The 19100-nt window shown below is 41.3% G+C and overlaps 1 protein-coding gene across 2 annotated transcripts in view; it reads right to left on the bottom strand.

The window, feature by feature from the left end:
• Positions 1 to 19100, bottom strand: part of Mettl15 (methyltransferase 15, mitochondrial 12S rRNA N4-cytidine) — a 182985-nt gene that overhangs the window by 38158 nt on the left and 125727 nt on the right. For both annotated transcript variants that reach the window (XM_004851585.4, XM_004851586.4), the window contains exons 4-5: positions 18500 to 18691; positions 14632 to 14810 (exon numbers count right to left, since the gene is read on the bottom strand). In XM_004851585.4, coding sequence (XP_004851642.1) covers positions 14632 to 14810; positions 18500 to 18691 — 371 coding nt within the window. The remainder of the gene's footprint in view (positions 1 to 14631; positions 14811 to 18499; positions 18692 to 19100) is intronic.

Consider the following 19100-nt stretch of genomic DNA (forward strand, 5'->3'; position numbering starts at 1 on the left):
ATTCAGCTCTCGTACCTGTTTGCCAGCACTCGTCTGTTCAATTTCCATCACATTTAATAAGTCTCTGTGACGCAATTCATGTCCTTTTGACTGGGATCCTTTAATATAGTGTTAAATTCTCACCCAACTGAAATTCAAGTAATATTACAAATTTCAAACTGTTAATTAAAATCTGGAAACCTGAACGGCCCTGGATAACATTGGCTTTTTTCAGTGAGGTTCTTTTTCAACTTCTTCAGAGTCTCAACTAACCTTCAACCCCTACCAGGCTAAGTCTGATGACAACACGATCTCACTATGGGTAGCTGAGGTTTACAAACCCTCAGACAGCAAGAGAAACATCAGGTTATAGATTCAAGCAGAAAGGTAATGAGGAATATCACCTGCTGAGGCGAGCTAAGAAACACGGCTCAGAATTAAAGACTGAAATTCTTCACACATTGTTTTTCAATAAAACTAATTATACTCTACCTATGTCTTAATTTTCTCAGCATAGATGGGCTAGGTCAAACTGAATTATGATTCTATTACCTATTTAGGGTGGCGATTTAGATTTAATGATCAGATTTTTCAGGACGGATGGAGGCCTATTTGCCAGATGCTGTGAAGTGAAATCAGAAGTCTAAGCAGGAAGTTCTAGTATTTTTAAGACTCATGAGATATTTTATGGGAAACTTTAACAAATATTCTATTTGATGCAACCTCACTCTCAGAGCTGGGCCATTATCACTTCCAAGAGCTGGGAAAAGCTATGAGCAATGTTCCTCTTCCTGTGAGGTCAGCATGTAATCATGATTAATCCTTGAACCCCAGATGCCTGTCCCCATTTGATATACTTACCTACAACAGAACACTTCTCAGTTAAGCTACCGTGCTCTTTAAAAACTCCCTCTTCTACTGAAATATAAACTTCTAGAGCAAAGACGTTTTGTGCTATCACTTTTACCATGCAGGCTTACTGAAAGACAGATTATCAGACTGAAGTAAAGATTACATGACGAAACACTCTGAGGGCAAACAGCATATGGATGGTCATTAACATAAATTATAAATATCTTCTTCCCCCACATCCAAATCTCTGGACTGCCCCCCCCTCCGTATCTTGTATTTTTCTGCCCGCTCTGTCTCACTCAATTGCTCCAGTAACAGTGCTCTGGGCCATGTCCAGTGAGGGCTTCGGTTTCTAACACGGTATCCACTTTGAAAAGCACTGTTTCAAGACTGAAAGCCACACTCATGCTGTTACTCTCGAGAGGACTGAGCCTCCCAAATCCTTTAACTATGGCTAACTTATTTATTATAAGAATTTTAATAATAGCTCCACTTGGAAGTAAGCCAAATATCTAAGAATAAGGAAATAAATAAGTTATGGTACCTCTTACTAATATCTAGTATATTGGCATAAAATTAAGCAATATGATGAAATAGTAAGTGGAAAATCCAACATTGTATACATTCGATCATTCCAACTCAAAAATGTGACAATAAAGAAATAAATATGCAAAAGTGTATTTGTATTATGGTGGCTGAATGCTGTTACAGGTTGTTTAAGTTTTCTCTTAAATTTCTTAGTAATTTTGTGTGACTCATAAGTGACATACACATTTTATCTAGAAAAAAATCCTGCACTTCTGTGATGAATTTTAGTAAATACTCATTAATTATGAGTTCATGACCCTTTTCATTATGAACTTACGATATCTATGATCATAATGTCAAATTATCTTTTACATATGTTTGTGAAGATTTTATTACTAACTAGAAAAGGTAACTTCTTTGTATTGATTTCCTTCTGTCAAGTACCTATCATATGCCCAGCACTAGGCTTCACGGTTTTAAAGGTAATTTCCAATCATCACTGTACTCCTACATGTCATTGTTATTATGCAGAATGATTATCTCTAGTTTAGAAAGGTTAGGCTTAGAGAGGTTATGCTGTTTAAGCTTTCACAGCTAATAAATGACAGAGCTGGAAATAGAACACAGGTTTGTGCATAATTCCAGAATTAATTCTTCATCCACGATTCAGTGATACAACAGAAAGCACAGATAAGAAAGAACCTTGGCTGTAATGTAAAGGTGATGAAGCAGGAGAGAGAGAGAGAGGGAGAGAGGGAGAGGGAGAGAGAGGGGGAGAGAGAGAGAGAGAGAGAGAGAGAGAGAGAACAAGTGCTATTGTCCGTGCCCTTCACATTCCTGTGGTGGAAACTTCATCCCAGCACAGTAGTGCTGAGAAGTGAGAGGCTGAAGAGGTGCTGATCATGAATGGTCTGTGCTCCAGGGTGAAGTGATGCTGTCATTCCAGGACTAAGGATTAGGAACTGGGGTAAACCCACACTTGTTGCAACAGTTGCAAAGAAGCTGATGGAACTGTGCGCATGTGCTGGGATGTTGAAGAAGGCAGAGCACAAGAGTAACAAATGAAGATATCTGATAGGAGAAACATAAAGGGAGCAAAGTATTTAAACTGGTGAATGGCTCTTTCTATTTTTAGACAGGTACAGTAAAATGAGAAAAGAGAGAAATGATTTAAAGACAGAATTTATAATCAAAAGAAAAGCAGAATAAAAAGATTTGGGAAACTCTCAGCCTGGATGGGGTAAAGAATAAAAAGCATGTTCAGAAGAGAATAGTGACAGATGGCCAAGGGAATGTTCACTAAATAGATTCACACGGATGGAGGGAAAACAGATTCTGTTCATGAAAACAATGGGCAAAGGACTCCTGATGTTTCATTTAGTGGTCAATTTGACCAGATCGTGGCATATCTGGAGAATTACAGCGTGCCTTCTGGCTGCGAGTATGAGGAAGCTTCCAGAGAAGACTGGCGTGTGCGCTGGGGAAAAGACCCCCACGCAGTATGAGCAGATGCTACCTGCTCGGTGTGGATCCAGGTGGAATTGTAAAAAGGTGGGCACAGGGAATATCCTTACCCTCTTCTGGAGCTGGGATGGTTCTGCCCTTAGACACTGGGATTCCAGGCTCCCCAGGCTTGGGACTCCCAGGACTTAACACCAGTGGGCTCCTAGGCTCTCAGGCCTTCACCCAGACTAACAGTCACATCATCAGCTTCCCTGATTCCTAGTGCTCTGCACATGGACTGAGGCATGCTACGGGCCAAGGCTGGCTACTGACGAATTCCGTCTCTCTCTCCCTCTCTCTCCCTCCCCTCCGCCCCATGAACCTATGAAGGGAAACATTGGAGAGATGGAGAAGAGTTTCAGTGCAGCCTTCTATTTGGTGGGCAGATGGAAGGAAAGCTTGGTTTCCTGAGAGTCTTTGGAAACTAAATCTTATCATGCTTTGGTGACATACTGGAAAAACTGTCAAAAAACAACTGTCAACAAAGATTACTAAAAAGACACGAATTATAGTCAATCTTGCTTTTATAAGGTAACCTAATTTTTTCATACAAGATAGCTGAACTATTTTAGAGGAGAAAAAAAAAATTTAAGAGCAACTTCTTGTTTGAAGTATTCCTTACATAATTACTACAACCCTGGGAAAGAATGTATCGAATGTATGTGTAAGTGGAGCTGTGTCAGGCAGCCTGTTCGCTCTGGCCAAGACGCTGTTATCATGCAAACGGGCCACCCTTGGTCTAACCGCAGCCATTTCAAACAGGGCAGTGGAAAATTCCGCCACACAAGGAAGAGTTCAGGAAAACTGCATCACAAGTCAGATCCTGCAGTGGGAAACCCAGGTGGGATGAGCGAGTGGTCAGAGGAAAGAAAAGAGGAGGGGAGACAGAAGCAGTGGATAAAAGAAGCAGGAATTGAAGCACACAGGAAGCTATGAAGCTATGAGACAGTAAAAACAACAAATGGCAATCTGAGTAGGCAGAAATGATAACCCTAGGACATGCAGCTGTAAAACTTACGAGCAGCCAAACCACACCACAATAACAATAATTTACCAGGTCAGAGACCAAGACATCTACTGGTGGGGCTGCAAAAGGCAGTCTGGTTGCTAAACTGCATAACATCCGGGACAGCCCGAGTCGCCCCTCCTCTCTCAGAGACCTGCTGTGCAGCTGGGGTCGTTATCTTCTATCCGCATGTGGAGCCCTGTCAGCCTCCCTTCTTACCCTTACATAGTTTGTAATTGTCCTCTACTACTTAAATTTGCCAAAATATGTAGTCTTTAACCTCTGCAACCTCTTAAGAGCCTAATGTGATACTTTTTGTTTGACCAGAAGGTAACTAGGTAGGAAAGAAGAGACAAAAGCAAAGAAGAAAGACCACAGCAGGGCCCAAAAGAGGATCAGGGTCACCTCACTGGCGAGGTGCTCAGGACGCTCACACACACGTGGGCACTCACACAGGCACAAACACGAAAGGGTCGCATACAAAGCATCATATGAAATAAACAGGAAGAAATGGAGGTTATAGAACATAAGAGCTGGACTATAAAATTAAATACATGCATTTTTTATATTAAAATAAATTAAGATTTAAAATAATCAGGAGACTATAATGAAAGAATACACATAAAATTATTTTTAAGATCAATGGAATGACTGGTGAATTAAAAAATTCAGCAAATGGGCTAAAAAAACAGACTAGCTGTATCTTAAGAAGAACAGTGAGTCAAAAAAGGATCTTACGTAGATGGTTAACAGAGACCTAACAAAGACCTTGGAAATATGGGAAAGTGTAGACAACTCAAACAGTAACAGAGAGGATGGGGAAAAGGGAAACACGAGAGGAAATACTGTCTGACATTTACAGGAACAAATAGAGTAAAGAAGCTTATTCTGTTTCATCAAGGACCAATAAAGAATATACAACCAAGCGTTTCACAATTAAACATCACTGGCAGGAAGATCTTAAAGATAATCAGAGAAACAGATGATTAGCTATAAAATACCAATAGATAGATTTTTCATTAGCCATATTAGATAATGAGGGACAGTGGAATAATATCTTCCAACTACTGAGTGAAAATAATCACAGACCAGTCAATTCTATACCCAACTGAAATATCATTCAAAAGGGAGGGCTAAATATGGATACAATTTTACAAAGTGTGATAGTGAACGTCACTTATAGTTGCTCATTGAGAATATTCTAAAATATGCTCTTAGGGGCCGGGGATTTAGCTCAGCGGTTCTGCCACCTGCCTCCCAAGTGCAAGGACCTGAGTTTGATCCCTGGTACCAAAAAAAATAAAATAAAATAAAATCTGCTCTTGGGTAAAAAAAGTAAACTAATACCAAAAAGGAGTGGGATTCATAAAGGAAATCTAAGCTACAAAACCCCAGTAAACATGCTGATAATATCCAACTAAGGACTAACTGTAAAGCCTGTTATTTAACCAGGAAAGATCACCTTTTTTAATTTTTAGGAAGTTTCTTAATCATGATGTGCCTTCATTAGCACCTAGTACAAAGTGAACTTTCAATAAATGCTTGATGATTAAATGGATACATAATACATGTATAAAATAGGTGTCTAATCTCGTTATTAGGTCAAATTGCCTGCTCTGCTAATGAGGAAATTGAAAATATAGAAGGTTGACCTGGTATTGGATGACGCATTGAACCTGAATTACCCTCTATGAGTAGAAAAAAGCTATTACAAGTGCTACATTTTTGAAACAAATACTGTATCAGTTCTTGAGAATGTAGCCATGAAGACAGATCTCGCCCTCATGTAGTACACAACTCAGCTGATTAAAAACGTCATCAAATATATAGTTATACATTAAAAAATGTAGAAGTTGGCAAATGTTTTCTATTGCTTTCTGTGTGCAATTACACACACACACACATTCACACAAATACAAAGGGAGATCATTCTCCAGTTTATAATATGGTAGAAGTGATTCCAAGAGACTAAAAAATAAGTGAGGCAATGTACAACCACATAAAGATTATAAGATGAATTAAATTGTTTGGGAAATTCTGAAATTGTGGTATTCTTTACAAAAGTAAAGAGATAAACAAGAGAAAGATATGGATATTTAAAAAGTTAATATAGATTCTTATTTTATATATTCTAAGGAATATCTTTTCCAGGTAGTCCATAATTTCTCAAATGCACTTACAAAAGAAAAAAACACAATATAGGGCAATTTAGAAGCATTATTAATTTTTAGTTACAATTAACATTAGGATATCAAAACTACTCTCCCATCCACTATCCCCTGTCCCAGCCTGAGAAATGTAATCTTTGATCTTTGTCAACCTAGGAGCATTTAGAACTGTCTTTCTTGGACACTGTTTTGGAATGGTTTGAATAGTTTAGACTCTGAGCATGAAGGCTTGTGATTGTTTTTAAAGAACACTCTCAGGATATAATATTATATAATATAATAAAATACAATATTATATTATATAATATTATATATATATATATATTATCTGCTGGGTGATACTACTGCTTTGAGGGTGGCGCTGCACACTCGTACTCCTTAACACTTGGGGGTGAGGTAAACAAGACCTGATTACACCTATCACCCGGACAAGAAGTGAACCGTGTAATCTCTGAAACAAGATAGCACGGAAGAAACGTAAAACTATTTGTTCTAGAATATTTTTAAATGGAGAGCTCATATAAATATCTCCCTCCAACATCGTAAGGCTTCTGAATAATTAGCTGTAAGAACTAGCTCTTCCTTATTAACCAATAAAGAAAAGGACAAAATGACCTGGCCAGTGATATGCATCTTCACAAAAAAGATCACTGTACAAACTGCTAATGTGTTGAACACACAATGCTTAAGAGACTTTAATTTTCACTTGCAGAAGTATGACAAGTATCAAATAACAAAAAATGAAATAATGAGGTAAAGGGTGCGTTTTCCTTTCTCTTGTTCCCTCAAAGCAGTCTGAAACTCAAATCAGGAAAATCTAGAGAATTTGGTTAGACTGAATTACTGTTCTAAGAGTAGGACCCAGCTCAAGGTCACATTTAGGGTAGTGTATTCAAAGAAATGGGGAACTCCAGGTATTTAGAACCATATGAGGTCTAGGGCTGGATCCTAGACTGCTTACCTTCTCCCCTAGCCCTCTGAAATCCTACATACTTCATTTGTTTCTCCATTCAGCCTTTCCTTTCTCCAATCAATGAGTTTCTACTAGGTGCCAAGAGCTCTCGCATAAATAGGCATCACTGCTGCTTCTAAAGTCCTGAAAGTTTCCTTGTTTATAACCTGTACCAAACTCTCCTCCTTATGGAAGCTTTCTCTCTTGCTACATTGACATCCACTGCTCCTTTCTTTCAGGTTCTTCTATCTTTGTGTCCATAACTATCATACTCAGCATTTGCTAGGATAGAGTGGCTTACACAGAGCTGTCTCCCGTATGCCCATGGGACAGTCTCGAAGCCCGAGCTGCCTGCGTTCTCCCACAAGAGTGCATGTTGTCCTTCAACCACACGGGACCGGGAGCAGTATCACAATGAAGAATGCACAGTTCAGGGTTCCTTTACACTACAAAAGGCAAAGTTCCTAACTTCCATACACTTCAGTTTCCTCACCTGAAATTGGAGATAAAAATAGCACCTGCTTCATGGCCAGTTGTGAGGATTAAGTGAGTTAATTTATGAAAATAATTTTGGATAATACCTTCTACTTTGTTAGTAAGTGTCAGCATTACTTATCATCATCATCATCATCAATAAACTAGGATTGGGAGTTGGTCAGTTGGTACTGGAACATTCTCTGCTCCTCACCTGGTACTACAGACTGAGATTAGCTAGATTTTTTAAGAGAAAAAGACATTTTCAAGTCTCTCCCCCAACCCCATTTCATTTTCTTCTGAGCTGGATTTCTTGTGTAGACCATTTTTTCTTAAGTTTATTCAGGAAATGTCATTTGGTAATTTTGTTGGAAGGAATACCATACCGATACACACAGAATATAACAGTTTAAAGTCAAGAAATTGACAGTGACAGAAGTGTAATATCACAGGCAGCAGCAACAACAGGTACAACTCCCTGCTATGCCATCCCACCTCAGCTGTAGGTGGGGCCACCCAATTCTCCACCAGAATCCTAACTGAACACAGTGACATCTTTGCTTTTATTTCTGAATTGTGGCAATATTAGTACATATAAAGAGTATTTTGGGGGAGGGATGCGGGAACAACATGAGGTTATTAAACAATAAAGTCATAGCAAAGTAGCTTGATTAGCTTTAGGAAAAAGTTTATGTTCCTACTAAAACTAGTAGGAATGACTACTTCTTAATAAATGTTTAGTTTATTTATTTTCTTATTTTAAAGTTCTTTCACTGCATTAACAAAACTTTTCTAGAAAAAGATCATGATTTCACATACAAGTAGAGGCTGGAGCCATCAATTTAAATCATCACTTTAATTTTTTTTAGTTCTATCTATTGTATAGGACATTAATACAGGAACTTCAGGCTGCTTAAATAATCAAATGATATTTCATAAGTAAATTTATTTCTATGTAAAGATCTACCTTATGTGTCCCAGTACAGAAAAAGATAATTACCCACCACTAAAAGAAAGTCACGTCATCTCGAAGGGAAGAACACTTTGGACTGAGGTAGTAAACTTCTCATGGATCACAAGGTGTGGAAGACACACCCAAGAGTTCCCAGAGGTGCACTGGTTTGCTCTCTGATGATGCCGGTTCTGGGTAGGAAGGTGAGAAATAGTTGTGCAGTGCACTTGCACTTTACGCTTCGCAGAGAGCACCACTATATCCCATCTCACTACTGCTCACAGCCAGAATTTGCTACTTCCATCCTGCAGATTAGGAAATGAAGACCAAAAGAGAGGAGCGATTCCCTCAAGTTCACAGAGCAAATGAGTAGCAGACCCCAAACAGGACTTGAGAATGCTTTCATTCCATGGCCTGAGGAGTCTCACGTCTTCCTCAGCTGCTTCAGTTTATCCTAAGGACTTCTGACATCCAGCTCTCTTTCTTCCTTTGGTGTGAAGGGCAGAGCACACTTGGTCCCCAGGAACACCTGGCCATTTCATTCTTTCTTACCCCGAACTTCCATCTTACATTTGCTAGACATGCACACAGCACTGAATTGAGCTATTTGTGCATCAAGCATTCATTAGGCTCTGGCCATGCACCCAGCTCATGAGTCAGAACAACGGTTACATAAAAGTTTCAGCCAGGGAGAAAGTCTGCACATTTCATCAACATGAATCACAAACATCTGAGAGGCAAGCTTCTCTCTTCTTTTTCCATTCAAATAATATTACGAGCCTTTTGTCAGTTTTGACTGTTGATGGATCAATCATCTGATTTGTGGAATTAACACAAATCTCATTGATCTGAAAAGTGATTGGTGTGCTTTTTTGATTTTCACATAACTTCTGAGGTTGCAAGTAAATTGCAATATTGGCTTAAGCAAAACAAAATCAGACTGGCTATGCCTGCTAAACAAAAATAATAGTAATCATTATAACTATTATTCACCTCCATTTCAAAACAAGAAAGATAAGGTCTACAACTGTTCCGGTTTGTTCAAAAGGCAAGTTGTAGAACCAGGACTTGAACTAAGATCTTCTCATGAAACTACAGTAGCATTTAATAATTGATTTTCTTGGCTGTAACCTCAGCATAGAAAGTACCATAGAATATGGCAAAACTGAGGAAAATACTCAGACTTTTTTATTCAAAGAATGTTAGGATCTATGTCATTTTTAAGACTACACAAATAAAATATACATCAATTCTGTAGACATTTTTTCTAAAGCAGATGTATAAATTTTCTTTCTCCCAAAGAGCTTGAGAGGTTCCATAGGTATCATTTGTCATTATCAAATATTTTTATAATTAAAAAATATTTTATCAGACCGCTATTTTTCTTCACGGCATTCCTAATGAATAAGATGGGAACATATTTCATTGCAACTTAAAGATGAGTAAATAAAAATAGTGCAGACTACGCCAGGGATTTAGCTCAGTGGCACTGTGCCTGCCTCACACGCGCAAGGTCCTGAGTTCGATTCCCAGTACCAAAAAAAAAGTACAAAGTGCTTTTTCCTATTTTTTATGTTAGCATTGATATCATCAGGCAGATCTGTGTGACGAAGACTTGTTTCTTGTGACCTATGTGACTAAAAATAATGTTTTATTATATTGATGCTGAATATTTCTGAATGCACACCTTCCTGTTCTAATGTGTACTTCACTAACTGTATACCTTCACATTGAAAAAGTCATCTCCCAAGAGTTAAACATCAGACTAAGCACTGGGAGGCAGTGCCCCAAAAAGCAAAGTCCCAGCAGGGCCCTCACTGTGCTTCTAGTCTGGTGCCTGCTGGCCAGAAAATACGGTATGATCAATACATCTCGCTTAAAATGTTTCTACAGAGCCACACCTTAAAAACAGGTAAAGTTATTGTTAATACTGCAATAAGTATAGGTAGAGATAGACAGGCAGACAGACAGACAGATAGTAGACAGATCTCTACCATTTCCACATATGACAAAGGTAAAAATCACTGATATATTTAAAAGTTTTTAAAAACTAAGTATTTAAAATCAAATGTGTATTTTACCTTCACGACACTTCTTGAGTTAAAGCAGTCACATTTCAAATGTAGGCACACGTAGTGCCTGGCAGCTGGGTTGGACCACACAGAGAGGACACGGGGAAAAGTCAACGAGGAAGCCAGCAGTAAGACACTGCACATTAAGAGCCGCAACAGGAAGGCGGCATGATGCAGCATGCAGGAGGGCGGGAGTCTCTACCCACCCAGGTGGGGCTGCAGGGAGTGACACTTTGGTTAAGCTCCCAAGGATGAGCCAAAATGAGTCAGAAGAAATGGTAGGGGAACGGGCCAGGGCTGTGAAAGAAGCACAAAGGTCAATATTCCAGGCAGAAGTGCATCCAAGGCCTGCAGGTGGGTGCCTATGGTCTGCTGGAAAGGCTGCAAGATCTTCAGCATGGCTGGGGCAGAGATGCTTTATGGGCAGACATCGGGGTGTGACGGTGGAAAGGCTAAAGCCAGATGAGCTGTACTGGAGGTGGAGAAGGTGCGGTGATGAATTAAATGCATCTTTCATGCCATTTCCAACTCAGATTCCATGATGCTAACTCTTCAGCTCTAACAGTAGAGGAATAAAAATTATGATTGATGAAATGTGATTTGTTACTTATAAATGATTTTTGGCGGGAACACCATGTATAATACTATACAAGTCTTAAATGTCTATATTAAACTTGTGGCTACATCTTCTTGCCAGTACTGGATGTATAACGTGTGTGGCAGGATGAAGAGTGCAGCTCTACCGGCTGTTTTGGAATTACACATTGCCTGCAAAATTACTTGCTTTGATCATTTACAAGGTGATTCACAGTGATTACATGTGCTGTATTCCAATTTAGAGCTTCAGGTCTGTCTTGTGGAATTCTCTGATGTGGAATAGCAGTAGAACTGCAATCATTCATAGTTGCAAAAGGTACTAGGGCAGCATAATCATGCAGTCTATTAAGAGTTTTACTGATTCCAAGTGGGTGGCTAGTGTTCCCTGTCCAACTGGATTATCAGCTTTTGGAAGTAAGGGAAGTGATAGAGCTATGTATTTGTCTGTCTACCTAAGTTTTAATACATGCCAGGAACGGTGCTAGAATGCTTGACAGTCCTGAACACATTAAGATGAATTTATTAGAACCAGAAAAGGCATTTAAATACTGTCCCTGTATATTATAGCTTCTCAAATACATGCTATCAGATAAAGATATCGTGTAGGGATATCACTGAATCCAAACCCCATGAAGGTTCTGCCCGATAACTCATACCTACCTCGCATCTGTAAGCGTGACCTTGCTTGCAAACAGGAGTCTGCATATGTCACGAAGTTAAGATGCAGGCACACCGGGTGGATCCCTGATGAGCAGTGATGTCAGAAGAAGGAAATTACGACACAACGAGAGGCAAGGTGAGAACACTGAGTGACCCTGGAGGCAGAGACAGTAACGTCTGCGGACCACCAGCAGCTGAGACCATCTAGCGAGGTTCTCTAGTCCTGCTGGCATCGTGACCACAGGCCTCAAGCCCCCGACGCTGCAAGAATACATTTCTGCTGCTGTAAGCCATCAAGCTGGGGATACTTCGAATAGCAGCCCCAGAAAGCAACGTAGGGGTCATCTCTCTGTGCCCTGTCTTTCCCCCATCCAGTCACTGTCTCGGAACCTCCACTTAGCGCAGCTGACAAGTCTGCCCTTTTCCCTGCTGGTGGAGCCGAGGAGCGGGCGCGTGCTGCCCTGTGGACCTGATGAGTGTGTACACACCGCAGCACTCCCTACGTCAAGACGCAATCTACCTGAGTATTACATAACTGATGAGATGTGACCGCAGGAAAGAAAGCTGCTGCTCCCAGGAAAAGTAAGGTGGAACTTTGGAAACTATTGATAAATGCAAGTTAAGTGTGGCTGAGGCAGTTACAAAAGTTTGAACAGAAGTCATGGAGATTTAAAAAAAAATCCTCATTCTGATTGCTTTGCAAGTATCTTTGAAGTCTTACTTCATTTACTAAAGTTGTAAGCAGAGACCTCAGCACAATGTTGTAGGTATAGTCTAACACACGAAAGGGCTCATGAATGCCAGTAGGACCCAAGCACACAGGATGATGTGCATTTGCATAGGTTCCATAGTTCTCTGATTCTATCAGTTTCCATTATCCTCAGAATCATAACTCCAGATGACAGGAAAGAAAAGACTTTTACTGTAAGTAGCTCTGTAAACTGCTTGTATTCAGGGACTAGACTGCTTAATCTGTTATATTTCTGGAAGTGGGGAACACCGAGGCTGTAGCTGATTTGCTTCCCAATTTGTCTTTTATGCTTAGTGCCTAATACACAGTAGCCTCTCCCAAAATATTTTTTTCATAAATGACCACAAAGAAGAAACATTATTTTCTGCTTTCCCTTTTTCAAAAACATCACATCCTCAAAAAAGTTGTGTTATTATGCGTTCATACTGAAGACATGAAAACAGATGTGTAGAGGACTCAATATTTGTAATGGCTTTTACTAGAGTGAGGTTTAATTTACCCACACGTGCATATTCTCATGTTTACTGTACCATTTGTCATAGCACTAGCACGCTTTTCACATCATGTTTCTGAAAACAGTCAAGGCGTTCTTATGGCACATTTCATATAAGTCCCATGTAGCACCAGTGTTATTTCCCCACATTTAAGGATCAGGACCCTGAAGCAGAAAAGTTAACTTCTTAAAGGCACATTGCGAAGCGAATATGCCTCAAATTCGGGGGTGGGGGTTGCAAGTTCTGGATTAGTCCCAGTTCTGTCACGAATTGGGCTTCGACAGTGAGCAAGTGATGGCCTCAACCCAGCCGCCCTCGGCCGTCAGAGAGGGGCTCTCGGCCACTCGCTGGATCAGCGCCCTCAAGTTCAGCACCAGAAAAAGTAGGATCTTTTTCTGAATAAAAAAATGTGACATCTCACCGCTTTTCTTCCTAACGTGAGAAACAGAGAACAACATACCTAGTACTTGTGAAAAAACAGAACAATGCCAAGAAATATTTTATGTCCACCTAATTCATGAGAATTAAAGGAACACCAGCACGAAGTCGGAAAAGCTGTGGAGGATGCAGCTGAAGAAGTGGAAGACTTAGTCAACTCTGCATCCCATAATCTGAAGAATACAGCATTATCTCACTACACCAAGAACAACTACTATATGAATGCTACATTTTAATGATCTAAATATATTTATAATTTTTATCCTTTCAACTATGGATAACCAATATCAGGGTCTTTTTTAAATGCTACACAAATATTCCTCCTTTTTACTTCTTTATTTACATAACTTCATAGGAAACGTTGACAAGAAACCTAGGGACACTCTGTGGTTACTACAAATGACACAGGGTTTCAGATGGCCAGAGAAGATGGACACTAGCACTGAAGTTGTATTAAGTAACTGCAGGAGTTACACCTTTCCCTTAGACACTTTCAGCATGGGACGCAGCTGTGAGACAACTCTGGCTTCAAGCAGAAAGGCTATCCTAACGCCCCTCCGTGCTACGCTGAGGTTCCAGAAGGTATGGGTGTGAGCATGAGAATGTGAGGTGCTCCACTAAGCCCCTCCGGCTGATGGAGTTAGCGTTCACGAGGCAGAATAAGCCATACATCAGTACCCTTGCAATTGCCTGTTTAGAACAGACGCATGAGGCGCTGGGTTTTATGTTACCAGTTGGGCAACGCCAGTCTCCTTTGCCCAAAATATTAAAATGCAGAAAGTATGAAAACTAAGAGAGGTGATGTCCAACCTTATACAGCTGCTTATCTACCACGGTGAAGGATTAAGGACTTCCTCTGCTCTTGTCATTCTGTGTTTCACCTTGGGAAGTACAAAGACAAATTACTTCCTGTAAGAAAATTCTATTCTTAAACTAATCCGCACACTACGTACGTATTTTTAAAATACTGTGTGGGAAAAAGAGGTGTTGGAGGGGAGAAGCCTACAAAACCAGAAGAAATCTGACATTAGAGGAGCCTGGCCAAGGTTCTATCCTGCATGATTTTTCAGGTACAGATGAGTCCCTCTGGGAGTCGGGGGAGATTTTATATATATATACATTTATATATATATATATATATGTACATTTCTGGGTTTATAGATTTATATGCTTCCCTTCAGACACTTCAGAATTAATGAGGATACCTGCTACAATGCTGGCAAGCTGCTGGGTTCTGGTGATGGGGTATGTGCTCCGTGCCTGAACGATTGCTGACGCGATTTTCCTGGCGTGTTTCTCTTCCCCGTATCTTCTCAGGATGGATGCGAGCGCCTGTCGGTCTAAGGCGTTCACAACGTCAGCCGCGGTGGGCATGTCGGGATACCTACGCACAAGGACAGCCAATTAGCTCCCTGACATCAGCTTGTATTGACAGGAGGTGAGACTTCAGAGTCCTGACAGAGTCAGGCATACACAACAGCCGGGGAGAGGGCTGAGGTTTTCCAAGTGAGATGCTGAGATCCTACACAAATGAAAAAGATTTTCCACTTCAAATACTCAGCATTAGGGCAAGAGCAATGGTTTGGAACCTTTACCAAGGTCAAGACAGCAGGAAGTTAAAATGTTTTACTAACCTTTAATTCAGAGAGGTTATTATCACTTCTGTAGATTTCCTTCAAACTAAAATAATGGACATTGTCTGGATTTAAGTTCTTCAAAATTAAATTACTGTTTGACTTTTTTTTTTTTGCAGTAAGGAACATACAAGACTCGCCAATCAATGATACCTGAACAAATCTAAGCCCCAGGAACTTAACTGAATCTACGGCAGTAAAGTAACTACTTGTGGGATAGTTGAAGGCAGAAAGTCTATAGGAGAAAATATTGATCAGTTTGCACTCACAAAAAACTAGAATAATCTTAATGGCAATAATGTATCATGTCAAATTTTGTAATATTATCTCTGTCACCCATGACAAAGGTCACCATAAAATAGACATACAATATTGAACAAGTCTAAATAAAATCTCAGATAGAGCATGAAAAGAACTGCCAAACTCTTGCCTTGTAGAACGAATCACAGTAGCAGAGAGGAGCATTCACTATCACAGCATTTCAGTATACTTCAGAGCAACGGACCCAGGAATTCTAACTGGTGAGCTAGCCATGAGCCCGCTCCTTGGACAGTCTTGCTTGCAATACAACTGCTACATCTACACCGATACACTGGGTTGGTTATTGGTACCAATCAGTGCGATGACCTGTAAGCAACAAAAATGTGGCAACTTTAAGGCCTGAGGATCAAACCAGAGTGGGGCTGCCCAAGACAACGCAAACACTTCTTGAAAACAGGAAACTGAACTTTGTTAACATGCTAGCACTTTCAGTGAATTCTCTTTCTCTTTCTCTCCCTCCCTCCCTCTCTCTCTGCAAAATCTTACTTCTGAGATCACCAGTGAATGTCTCTGTAAAGTAATCCTGATTTCCATCTAAGTGTGCTTTGCTTCTTCAGCTTTCAAGATGAGGGTCTGTTATTTAGAGTCCACTGACCTAGGTTAGGAAGCCAGCCTTGCTAACACTGGGGAAGCTTTTAAGCCATTGGACCCTTGATTTTTTTAAACTACTGAAAACAGCAATGTTTACCCCATGGAACTGTTGGGAGAAGAAGCAGGGGATGTCACTGTAAACACAGACAGTGTGGTGCCTGACACATACAAGATGTCCAATAAATTCCAGTCCCCTCATACATTTCCCACTGATCACTCTCGGCTTCAATGACAAAACCTCTGGTAGACCTCACCCATCTGTGAACTAGGCTGTCCAAATCACCGAGCACGGAATGAGCCTTGTTAATGAGGACAAATGTAGACCCCAGCACTGCCAAAGCAGCAAATCGTAAGATACTGTGGATGTACTCAGTGGTTTTTCATTATAACTTTCTCATCTTAACAAGAAAATTCAAACAACATTTTGATCAAGTGGAAAGCAGGCGTAATCGTATTGTACTCTCATATTACTATTGATGCTGGTAATATTATTATTACTGAAGAGTAGCATAGAAGTCTTCACAGTGCTACAGGGCAAAAAGGACATCAGTGTGGATGGGTGGCCGTGGCTAGGCCGCTTCGGAACAGGCTTCACAGTGGAAGGAGTTGAGATCCCGATGTGCAGCCCTGCCCCGCCCCGCCCCGCAGTTAGGAGGCCAAGCTGTGAGCCAGGTTCCACTGCTTATAGCAACTACACTCCCCAGGGAAAGTACACACTGACAAAGCCCCAGCCCCCAGGCTCTAGGGAAGAGTGGACCTTCAACAGGAGCACACTGTCAAGTCCTTGGAGCCGTGAGTCCCTTTCTGCTTGAGAAGCCTTACTACAACCTGAAATTGTTGCTGAAATTGAGATCAGCGTGGAATAAATTTCTTGAAGATGTCAGTGTTCAAGGGCAGAGGGCTAGGAAAGCCCTGGCGTCCATCTGCATCCAGGCATCTGTTCCCCCCAGGAACTGACAGACCATATTCTTGCCAGGACGCTCTTTGCTGACACTGGCTTAGAATTGCTCATATTTACACTTCTGACTTTCCCTTTCTACGAATTCAAGTGAGTCAACTCTTCTTTCTGAATGCCACAGGCTTCCTTCAGCTCTGTTAACATCTCTATTTAGGCTGCACTCCAGGCTGTCCTCCTGGAAGCCATTCGTCCTGCTAAAACCAATGGGCTGAACTGTAATCTCATCCACTAGGTACTGACTGAGCCACGGGGAGGTGAATCCTCAGGGCGATCTTATGTTCAGGTTCATGGAGGGGAACTGCAGGGTTGACTCACAGGCTGTGATCTGCTGAGAAGCCCACAGTAACAGCACAGGCGTTTACCTCGATTAACTAGAAGCAATTGCCCACGGGGCTCCAGCTTCAGCAGACAGCCTCCTTAGCAAGACAGAGCAGCAGAAGTTTCCCTGACATTTCTTTATTTCTGTAAACCGCCTCAATCTCGAAGCATGAGGCTGTTTTTGACCTTTACTATTAGTCACTGGGTTTTAAAGGGTTTACATTGTTTTCTTTCATGATGACATCCTTCATTCTATGAAGGCCAACAGTGTGTGCAGAAGAAGGGAGAAGACTCGGACAGCAGGGATCTAACAGCACAGGCCACACCCAGCTCACACATCCTCCCGCCATGAGGGAGAGGCTGTGTGAGTGGTTGCACGGGATGCGCCACGTGTGGGAGTGCAGGAGGAGGGAGAAGAGCAGGGTTACACTGCGTGGACACAGGTGGCCCACGCCCAGGGCCAGTGTTGGGCCCAGATATAGATACTAAGCCGCTTACCTCTTAAAATTCATTCAGATAAAAAGGAATGATGCCTAACCACCCCTACGGCGATCTTCTTTAGGATGTAACATGTAGGTCTTTGAATGATGGCGAACAAACGCCAGCCTTTCCCTCGGGGGAGGGACGAGGAGAAGGTACAGAAGATGCCCTGTACCGGTGCGGTGAACCTACGGACGCATGCTGCAGCGAGCTGTCTGTGTCACAGAAACCTCTAAAAGGTTTGCCATCAGTGTCCTAAGGTGTGTGGTACTATGTTTGATGTAGTACCAGAAATTGTAGTTTCTCTTCAGAAGGCTCAAGCAAACTGACTACAAGGTACAGAAGAAAACACACAACTGCTGGCCTCCAGCACCCTGCCGTCTGTGCAGTATTGTAAAAGACTATGCAGTAAATGTATGTCCTTTTGCCCCTCCTAAGAGGTGAGTCAGGCTCGCACAAAAATGAAATCAGTGCCTCAGTGTCGTGGCGTTTGTCCATACAGCAGTACTCTCAAGGCCTACCTTGCACAAATGAAGTGGGTCAGCATCCTTTGCATTGTTCTGTGTAAAGACAGTAGCCATTTTTCTTTCACATTCCAAAGCCAGAGAAATACTAAAGTCTATATGGGTACAAACAAAACTGATTTATTGCATATGGGGAGTGTTAGCTGTGGGTGTGTGATGGGAATTCTGCTGTCTTAAGAGGAAATTAAATTCAGAGCATTTCGGAGAAATTGATTTTTGTGAGGAGAAATGCTTTGTCAATACTCACCTGCCACCATCCATCCTCATGTCCAAGGGACCGTCCTTCCGAAGGGAAAAACCTCTTTCAGGAGTGTCAAGTTGCATGGAGGAGCACCCGAGATCCAACAGAGCCCCATCCAAAGTCCCCGGCTGCACCCCAGCCTCCAGGAGTACGGCTTCGGCCTGGCTGAACGGGCCTAGCAGAGCTCGGATCTGTTTCCTGGGGACAAATCGAGGAGGAGATGGGAAAACACTGCTATTACACTAGAGTCTTTCTCGGAGTCTCTAGCTGTGGGAGAGCGCATCCTGTTACTGATGCACACTGCCTGGACAATGACCACACACGGAGCTCTGTGCACAATGGAAGCAGACACCATGGTGGATGCAACCCCACTATATTCCGGCTGCAAAACATAATACACGGAATAACACTGGGAAGGTGTATGACACATTTCTAAATCAGAGAAATTCCTTTGTTGCACCAGGTTTTCCAACTTTTCTTTACAAAATTCTTAAATCTATAATGCCATTCTGTTAAAAGAATTACTTTAATGAGCAGGTCAAATTAAATATAGTAAGTAATAAAACAGAAATCCTATCAAGAAAACGTGGTACATATACACCCTGGA

This window comes from Heterocephalus glaber, unplaced genomic scaffold (assembly GCF_053883595.1).
Source record: "Heterocephalus glaber isolate CG9 unplaced genomic scaffold, H.glaber_assembly_v1.0 deba00001428, whole genome shotgun sequence".
Taxonomy (NCBI): Eukaryota; Metazoa; Chordata; class Mammalia; order Rodentia; family Bathyergidae; genus Heterocephalus; species Heterocephalus glaber.